Source organism: Chamaea fasciata, unplaced genomic scaffold (assembly GCF_029207755.1).
Source record: "Chamaea fasciata isolate MVZ Bird 193981 ecotype frontalis unplaced genomic scaffold, bChaFas1.0.hap1 SCAF_6, whole genome shotgun sequence".
Lineage (NCBI taxonomy): Eukaryota > Metazoa > Chordata > Aves > Passeriformes > Sylviidae > Chamaea > Chamaea fasciata.
This window is the reverse complement of record NW_027094091.1, coordinates 6,001,741-6,011,582: the sequence shown is the minus strand read 5'-3', so window position 1 is coordinate 6,011,582 and position 9,842 is coordinate 6,001,741. Positions and strand designations below refer to the sequence as shown.

At 41.8% G+C, this 9,842-nt stretch overlaps 1 protein-coding gene across 1 annotated transcript; it reads right to left on the bottom strand.

Moving 5' to 3' along the window:
- Window positions 1-2,107: 2,107 nt before the first annotated feature.
- On the bottom strand, window positions 2,108-9,635 carry SLBP (stem-loop histone mRNA binding protein). Its single transcript, XM_066185316.1, has 8 exons — window positions 9,372-9,635; window positions 8,973-9,104; window positions 6,815-6,919; window positions 6,226-6,285; window positions 5,838-5,969; window positions 5,113-5,262; window positions 3,821-3,905; window positions 2,108-3,106 (listed from the first exon to the last, which is right to left on the bottom strand). The coding sequence occupies exons 1-8, from the start codon at window positions 9,413-9,415 to the stop codon at window positions 2,990-2,992; spliced, it is 825 nt and encodes a 274-aa protein (XP_066041413.1). The 5' UTR covers window positions 9,416-9,635; the 3' UTR covers window positions 2,108-2,989.
- Between the last annotated feature and the right edge of the window lie 207 nt (window positions 9,636-9,842).

The following is a 9,842-nucleotide window of genomic DNA, read 5'->3' as shown; positions in this document are numbered from 1 at the left end:
CCTGCTCAGTTTTATTTTTAGAGGAATTTAACCTAATAAGGCTAAAATTTGACAGCAGTACTTGCTTGTTCTCCATCTGAAGCAAACTCCACTGCATGCAACTATGCACAACTGAACATATGGATATTGTTTTTCCATGAGATTCCTCTATTACCAGATACTGCCCTCAATGGATGGGGTTTGCCCACATTTAACCACTAGAGGGCTTAATTCTATCACAAAAAACTCCGGGTTTTTTTTCCAATATGGTGTTCAGCACCTTTGGAAAAACATCCAAACTGAGTTCTCTTTTTAAATACCAACCACAAAAACTAAGTGATCTAAGTAACTGAGACAAAGGGAAGTTTTTGTAGTGAAGACATTACTGTGGATGGCCAGCTCCTTCAGGAAAAATAACAAATCTGAGCCTGTTTCACAGCCAGCTACAGACCAGCTACATTTCTAGTGTGGATCATACCCACCTAGTTCTTGGGTGAATGTGTTGACAGAACTGAAAGCTGAACAGCATCTCAGATTGCTTTTAATGAGAGCAACAGAATTAAGATATCTGTAAGCAAGCTGGAGCACACCACAGGAAAACAAGGAGTAAACTAGTTAAAAAAAAAAAAAAAAGAACCTTACAGTCTGAAGCAGAAGTGACAGAGCACACTGACAGGATAGAGCAGAGATGGAACAGTGTGAGTGAGCACAGTGAGAAGCAACACCCATGTCAGCAGGGCAGGGTCACGTACAGGAGGGCACAGGCAATGCAGGAGGGTCATACCCCAAGGCCTGTGCTGAGAACCTTGTCTGAGTAGTAGCATGTTAGCTGGATTAATCTCAAATTATATGCCAGATTATGGACTAACCACTGAGAAGTTACTCTGCAGAAATTTAAAAGCATCTCAAGACATTTGCCAGAGGAGAATTATTTGTGTGCTCCATTATAACAGACAAGTGCATCCCAGTTGTTTGCCTGAACACTGCCCAGGAATTAGTGTTCTTCACAATCTTTTCCCCACATTCCAGCCCAGATCTGGATGCAGCACTCAAGGTGGGGTCTCACAAAAGCAGAACAGAAGAGCCCCCTCCCTCGCCCTGGTGGCAACACTGCTCTTGGTGCAGCCCAGGACACAGTTGGCTTTCTGAGCTGTGAGTGCACGTGGCTGAGTCACTTCAAGTTTCTCATCCACCCACCAACGTCCCCAGGTCCTTCCCCTCAGGGCTCCTTTTCCATCTGTTCATTCCCCAGCCTGCAATTGTGCTCAAGAGACTGTCCCAACCCATGTGCTTCCTTATTTCAAAACCAGGTGTAAGTTACCTTACCCCTCAGAAGCCTCTAAATAACCTCCTGAACATCCCACTGATCCAACCTGTTTGGGTAGCTACAGTAGGATAGAAAAGCCTCTTTTAAAAAAAAAACAATTCTACTGGCAGTTCTGATACTCAGCTACAGACTGACACACCAAAAATACTTAAGAACAATCAGGAACAAGGTGGCCAGAAAATGTGACATGAGAAAAGCAATCCGGGAAGGACAGAGGGTGCTCAGTCCAGGCAGAAAGCAATTACCATTTTGTTGCCTTCTCTGGAAAAAATACATGTTAAGAAGGTTGTCTCCTTAACGTCAGAGCTTCCAACCTCATCCCAATGCCATTGCTTTGTCTTGGAAGTTTCCCCATCGGATCAAGCTACCTGATTTCAAAAGTGCCTAACAAATTAGACAGCTGTAAGCAATATTACTAGCTAAGATACTCCATTGAGTTGATGAGTTTAAGGGGTGTAACATCAACACCCAGAAATTCCATTTTAAGTGATAAAACCACGTGAGGTGACTGTAAAAGATGTCCTGTTAGTAAAGGAGAGTTAAGTGTTCAGCCAGCTCTTCTAGCAGTTTTCCCTAGAGAACAAAACTTGGCAACCAGCTAACGGACATCTAGTAAACTAAATAGTCTCAAATCCAATCCAGTGGCCAAGTAAATAGATTTTAAAGTCTCCTCAAAGTCAGAGGATGGTGCTAACACAGATATGTCCTAGCTTAGTACCAATATCAGACACTTGGCTTTCAGAATGTCCCTGCATTTCATTATCCACAGAGCACTGCTAGCAGGAAATGAAGAGTCATATGTAAAAGTAAATGCAGTTCTGTTTATTTTCCAGCAACATCCCATGCAAAGGCAATAGAAACATGAACTGCTCTCAGCAGAACATCTGTACAGTTGTTAACATTTACAACAGCTTTACATTTAAAACCAGAAAACTGAAAGAATCAAGCACTTTCCCTAGACATTGTTTTCTTGACTGCATCAATGAATGACTGATGACTATTTACAAATTTCAAATTAAGGCTACTGCTTCTGAAAAACCACCACCATTATTGCATAGACTTTACCATGTTGACCTCCAATTTTTTGAGTCTTAAACTTCCAATTGTTTCTGAAACATTTTTGCAAAAAAGGCTTTTTTTTTTTTTTTTTAAGGTAAGGTAGCTAATCTGACAGTAACTGCAGCAGATGGGTTTACTAGTACTCATCAGCCATATGGTTCAGCACCATGTGCATTACTTCAGGTCAGGTGTTTTACAAGAGCCAGATGTAAAAGCAAGGTAACATTAAAAAAAAGTATCTCCCTACCTGGCTCTTGATCTGCAGGTGAAATCATGTTCACAAGTGGGGGAAGGAATGGGACGAAATTGGTAAGATCTTCCTGTGCTATTTATAATTACTAGAGGATAGCACTGCCTTTGGCTAGTTTTTCTATTGAAAAGTCTTATAAAAAGAAATCTGATATACATAAATTAAAAGTTAACAAGAAGTCAACTTAATTGCAATTTTACATAAGTCTGGTCTGGAGAATATCTAGAACAATCACAGCTTTGAGAACAGTCTTCAACTTTGCTTCAGCTTTCTTACTATTAACAGGTTATGGATCAAACTAACCACCCAAATTTAAAAGAAACTCCTCCCAAACTTAAAATGAACTTTCTCTAAAACAGCTTGCACAAGACTATTTAACTCACAGTATCAAATTCTTTCAGTGGCTCACTCAAACACACTTCCAAGTCAAATTCTCCTTCTGCTTGATAGCCAACATGTCTAACTTTGGTGGGAGTACCAGAACAGGTATCCTGGAAGGGAAAGGCAATTAATAATTACTAGTTAAGTAGAGGTTATTGGTACAGGTAATTCAATTAACTTGTGTAATTCATTTAGACAGCCCTATAACAAAGGTTTACAAATGCTTCAAAGGCCATAAAAATTCAATGCTAGTCTTAGGATTCAAGAGATGTAGGCTTCTGCCCACCCAACCACATTTGAAGATACCTTGCAAGTGTTCTATGGACCTCTATATGCAAACATTAAAACATTATAAGGATTTAATATTAGAAAAACAAATCCAGTAAGAAAAGCATTCCTAGATCTTTACTGTTCAGCTGTACCAAGTGCTTTCTGGACACAAAAGGAGCCTACTTCTGTGTGAAAAGAAAATTCCACCCTATTTTAACATTAGATATTGCAATCTAAAGTAGTATTTCAACTGTACATTACAGTTCATAACTGATTTGCTTTCAACAGATAAATTTTCTTTTGTAGACTGTGAAAAAAGGGGGCATTTTTAATTTAAGATGGTCATTTAAGTTCTAATTCTCTAAACCCAAGACTACAGACAGATAATGGTTATAGCTGGAAAATACCTGAATTTCAAGATTGATCAGCTTTATAAACAGTCCCTAAACAAAGTAGATGATGGGATCTGTGAGGTATTCTGACTACTCTGGACATAATTCTAAGCAATGAAACAATTATCATCAAATAGTTATGCAAATGACAGACATGCTTACATCATTATCTTGACAGCTCGTTTGAGATTCAGTAGAATTGCTTTCAACAGATTCTGTCTCCATCTCACCAAGGTCAACAGGACAACTGTAAAACCATTTAGAAGAATATAGCATAAAACAAATTTGATTTTTCCATGTTAAGATGAAAAAAAAATGGCCAGAGGAGAGAAAGAGATCTACAGAGATCACAGGGACAGTGGTGGCAAACTGGGGAGAGCAAACAGAACTGCAGGACAGCTCAGTACTGCCAAAATGGCCAAGGACTGAATTAAAAGTCTTGAGACTGAATACTGCAGCATCTCAAAAGACAAAAACCCAGTGCTCAAGCAATGCCCCAATACAAATGTTACAGGAGAGGAAGGATTTTTTTTTCCCCAGACAAGGTTCTCATCCATCTGTTTTGCAAAGATTTAATATCCATTACACACAGACCCAGCACCTGAAGGTAGTATTTTAACACCAATGCACACAGCAGGGTTCTGGCTGAAGTACCAACTCCCCTCACACCAATGGCAAGTAAAGGGAAGCTAAAAGGAAGCTTTGCCTTTAGATCTTGTTGCTCTGCACTAGTTTTAAAATTAGGACTCCATTAAGGAAAAATACTTTATTAACACAAAACTGCTTGCTGAGGAATTAAGTTCCATCTTTGTCCCCTTCATCCTCTAGTGCCAGTTTTGTGTCACATGTTGCTGATCAGCTGTATTGCTTTCTACAGAGGAAAATAACTAGGGCATCACTCTACATCTTCCAGAGCTTGGACTGTGAACACCTTGTAGCCATGCTTTGAGCTTGGTGGTACCTTGGGATGAGTTCACAATTCTCCCTCTCTGGTGAAGAAAACCTTTTATACCACTGTTCTTGAACTAGGAAGTGAGAAGGGTAAGGCAGGTTCTTGTATACTGGGTTGGTTTAACCCCAATATTTAGGAGACCTGCCATTAGTGAGAACTCCCCAGCACTGCTCCTACCAGATAATTTGAAATTGGCTCATGTAGATGGTGTGGTGATTGTCTTATAGAGCAATGCAAAACTGGCTCTGCTTTCACCTTTAAATAAGTGAGGGATATGTATGCATGCCCTTCCAAGGACACTGGGCAAGGACCAGGAAGCCACTGGATACTTTGATTGAAAAGGAACTGAACAGCACTAAGTGTGGATTAATAATTAGTGAAAACATTCAGCATTAACTGGCTTGTCTCAAAAAGAACTATTCTGGGGGTGCTGTTTATTTCTCAAACATGAGACTTCACATCATAATTACTATAAAAGTATCTTAAAATACTCTGTACATACATTTCCTGCAGATCACATCCTCCTTCAGTTGGAGGATCCCATGAATGCAGGGCAACTTTCCACAGTTTAATTTGCTGGTCCCATGACCTACGGCTGTACTTCTTAAATTTGTTTGGAGTTCTGGGATGAACTCCTGGTATGCGATGGCATCTATTCAGACATTAGACATGAAAAAATTGTCACTGCTTTATTCACACATACATAACATAGTTTTAATGTTAACTGATTGTATTATTTATGAGAAAAGACCAATGTGCAACTCCAGCACTCAAGCAGGGGTTTGCCAGCTCCATACAAACTTCTTAGTTTTTCTGATTTCAAGTCAAATGAAATAATAATAATAAAAAATAATAATAAAAAGGATTATCATTCATAGGTCTGAAAACCTCATTCCAAACTCAATACCAACTGTAGCCCATTTTGTCTGGTAGTTAACTCACTAGAAAACTGACAGCAAAGAGCAGTTTCATTTCCTCTCATTCACAAGCACATCCAAAAGAATTTTCATTTCCATTTCAGCAGCATGAGGTATTTCTTATATACAGACTCATTAAAATAAAACCTCAAACCACATCTCAGTTGATTGTTAGTGTGATCCAACAGTTCAAAAATGTCTTAAAATTTTGTTTAATTTGTAGATGTCTTTTCATACATTAATGTGCTTATAAAGAACAGGTATGACTTGCAGGTGGACATTTAGTTTTCTAGAAAGTCAAGCAGCTTACCTGGGAACTTCTTTAATGTATCTATCATATGCAATCGTGTTTTTTCCATAGTTTATCTGTTTTTGTCTTCTCAGCAAAACCACCTCATCTGTCTCAAGTTCTACTGTCACCGTGGACTCCTTTGAATCAGAACTGAAGAAAAAAAAAAAACATTGTAGGTTTGGGACTACTAGAAAACCACTGGCACTCAAACAAACCCACTTGTAAAAGGTTATAAAATAAACATGTTAAAACTTCTCAAACAAATGCTCAGGGTGTTACTAAACCACATGGTGTTGGAACAAACTTGAGATGAACTATTTTAAACTGTGTGTTTTAACAAACAACACTGAACAATGAAAATTCTATTTTTAAGATTTTCCTTAGCTAAGATAGAAATTTAACCTACCTTCCTGAGGAGGACTTCCTTTCTCTTGAAAATTCATTTATCAGGAGTTTTCTTCTGTGTCTGTAAGAATTCAAATCAGTTTTAAGAAATTGTATACATAAAGAGGAACATGAAGGCAGCACTGTCACAGCTCACAGTTGAATTAACTTCTCAGAAAAGCAGCAGCAACCCAAGACACTGCAAAATCCTTTTTGCTATGAAATGGATGCTTCAGTTTTCCCTTAAAATACAACAAAAATACAAGGATTTTCTTTTCCTGGCTATTTTTCCTAAAGCAACTTCTTATAGCAATGACATGAAAAAACAGTCATTAGTGAGAGGGTTTTTTAAATATTTCAGTCTAAGAGATTCAGGAAAAGCTTCTTCCAAAAGGGAGGTATTTAGGGATACACATCCAATCTCCAGAGAGTAACCCATGACCTTCCTGCAGGACTTAACCCAAAGTTGATCTAAAAGCAGCAGACAAGAGGCTAAGGTTGGCCTGATTTTACTACAGTGATGAAGTTAAAAATACAAGTTGAAAGAGATTCTACAAGACAACTTCCATTTCCCTTCCTTTCACCACTTCATCCTAAACACCCAAGGGTACCTTGCAATTTCTTTGTTAACACTGGTCCTCATTTCATCTTCTTCCACTGCAGTTCCCCAGTCTAAACACCGGGAAAGGGGTCCAGGACCTTCTGGTGTTGTAAAACTAGAAAGAAAAACAAATTAAGGCTCTGTGTTAAAAGTCTGGATTATTGTATTTACCTCCCCTGGTCACACCTTGATTCCATAAACATAATTATTTACAGTACTCAAAATGGCCGTGAAAACCTTTTGTTCTAGTAAAATTTTATCACTGTAAAATTAAGCATCAGTTGTGAGATTCACCTTGAGGTTGTGTGGTTTGTGTTGGGTTTTCTTAAAATTTATGTGGGTATCTATAGAAACATACCACTGTAGCTTGATAACCGAGCCCATGCATTCAGTAACTTCCAGCTCACGTTCTTCAGAAAATGGTACATGAAATACCCACTTTATTCATTTACTCACTTGTTTTCACTCCACTAAATGACTTAGCAATTATTTACTCTTTGATGACTGCAGGCTCATTAGGTATGTAAGAGATAAAAGCTGGAACACAGAATTAAGTTGCAAAGCTAATAAATTAAAATTACACGATAGCACCAGAAGTTGCTCCATGTAAATATATGCCTAGTAGAGAAGGCAGAGGCACAAAAATGTCCTATTTCAGCTAGGAAACTGAGATTTGCTATGACTTTGCAAACTGGTTTAACAACTTTACTGCAGTCCATTAGCATCACAAGCAGGTTCAGACTCTTGCAGGGGAATAAGGTCATATCCCTTCCCAGACATCTATTGCTGCCTGCATTCAGATTATTTCATGTTTCCTGGTCTGTCTTCCTGATGACCAATTTTTCCTAAGTAAAATTCAAAACTACCCTACAGAGCAGAGCTTTTTCAGTAGATCTGGAAATGCTCTGAAGCCTTTCCAGGATTCTGTGCAAACATGGCCCTTGGAGTCAGGGAATTAGATCCATCTGCACTAAAACCAGCTCCAACTCCCTCCCTGCTCCCAAATTGGTTTGCACAACTTTGAATGTTTTGTTAAATTCAAACTAAAAGCTCTTTTTAAATGAAACCCAGCTAGAAATTTAGCAAAATTAAAAATCCATAGCAAACAGTACAGGTCCCTCTGCAAAGATCTGTTCAAGCTCCAAGGATTTTTAACTTTTGTTTATACCAATTTCTATATTTGCAGAGAACACAAGCCATGTTCAGTTACTGTTCTCCTGTGTAGAGAGCAAACAGTAGAATCCTCATTGGTCCCAACTCCTGAGCTTTTTCCCCAACACTGTGATGCACTTTTTTATACTTTGTTTGATTCTGCACCTGTGCTGTGATTATCGAGGTGACCCAACCTCCATCCTGATCTTTTTTACTTCTGAGAATTTTAATTTGACATGGTTGGATTGGCATAACCAAAAAGTAGTTTAGGCAGAGGAAGAGAACAATTTCACTCAGAGCTCAATCCAAACTGAAACCAGGAAGCATTGCCTGTACAATTCAATACTGGAAGACACACAGAAGTGCTGCTTATTTACGTTGAAACTACCTGTAAAGTTTCATCCTTGTACTGCTGTTCAACCATGCTTCCTGGAATTAGTTTGAGCAACTAATAGGATAGTCTGGACAGTGTAACTTGAGCCACTGACCAACGTGTTCCCTGCTAATTGTCAGGAAAGGAAAATGAGTGGGCACCACCTACCACGTTTTAGATCAGAAACCTTGATTCAATCAGTTGGGCTTTGGCCACAACTCCCATCCAAGATCAAAGTGACTAAAGAGACTGTGGCATAAACAGCTCAGACTGTAAATGTGATATTTAAATTTTTGTAATTTCTTTTAATTTTACCACAACTGCTTGTACAGTCGGTATTTACAAACATAATGGGCCTGTACAATATTAGTTCTTGATAAATGGCAATAAACCAGCATGAAATAGGACATAAATTATCAAGAACGTATTTCAAGAGGTAAGAATGAAAAATGTTGACTCTTAAGAACTGACTCCAAGATAAGAGCACTGCACTCGATCCGTTTTCCTCCTTTAAGACCAGCTATTTATGGCTGATGAGCGATTGATAAACAGGCAGGGCTTGGAAAACGGAGTAGAGGGGTCAGTTTAACAGCTCCTGTGAACAAAAGAGCAGGAAGTCGCTGCCATTATCACCACTGCTCACCTGTCCAGCCGGCTGTCCTCAGCCCTGGGCTTGTTTTCCTGAAGCGCGGAGGATTCGGGCTCGTTCTGCCTCCGCCGCTTCCCATCGGCGCCGCGTTTCCGCGCCTGGGCCCAGCGCGGGGGGTGCTGCGGGCTGGGGACAAACACAGCGACACATGAGCGCCCGGGTGGGCTTTGGCGCTTTAACCCTCTTCAGAGACCGCGGTTATTTACCGATTTCACCCCCACGAACGCAGGGAGGAGACGCCACTCGCTGCGGGCCCTCTGAGGGGGCTCTGCGACCCCCATCCCCACCCCCTGAGAGAACTCCGCTCGCGGGACGGCGGGGAGCGAGGGCCGGGGAGCACCGGGGGAGCGAGGCCCGGCGCCGCCATCCCCCGCCTCAGCCCGGCGGCCTTACCTGCTCTTCGTGCTGCCGTGCGGGCTCCTCTGGCGGAAGGACATGGCGCGGGGTATCCTCGGGAGGGAGGGCTGGAGGCAGAGCCGGGCGCAGGGAGCTGAGGCGGGCGGTGAAGGAGAGCCGGGCGGTGAGGGACCGGCAGGCGAGAGCAGCTGAGGCGGGCGGTGAGACAGAGCCGGGTGGTGAGGCAGAGCCGAGGAAGCGCTGCCGCCTTCCCGCTCAGCCCCTTCGCATCTCCCGCCGGCGCTGAGCGACTCCGCCCGCTCCGCCTCCCCGCGGGGCGCCTCCACGGGGACAGGTGCGGAGGGGGGGGCAGCGGGAAAGCGCAGCGGCCGCCACGCGCCCTTCGGCGCTCACACACATCCCCCACCCCCCCGCCAGGCTAATGGCTCAGCCCGCTCCGCCCGGCCCCGCCCCCGGGGCGTGTTGGCGGGAGAATCGAGCGCGGCGGCGCGCGGTTTTGGCGCGCGG

Excerpts from the sequence above, each read along its gene's own strand:
- SLBP (XM_066185316.1), bottom strand. The coding sequence starts at position 9,415 with ATGTCCTTCCGCCAGAGGAGCCCGCACGGCAGCACGAAGAGCAG. Across the intron at positions 5,970-6,225 it reads AGGAAGTCCTCCTCAGGAAG|TTCTGATTCAAAGGAGTCCA; the intron begins GTAGGTTAAATT and ends TTTTTTCTTCAG. Across the intron at positions 3,107-3,820 it reads CGAGCTGTCAAGATAATGAT|GATACCTGTTCTGGTACTCC; the intron begins GTAAGCATGTCT and ends TTTCCCTTCCAG.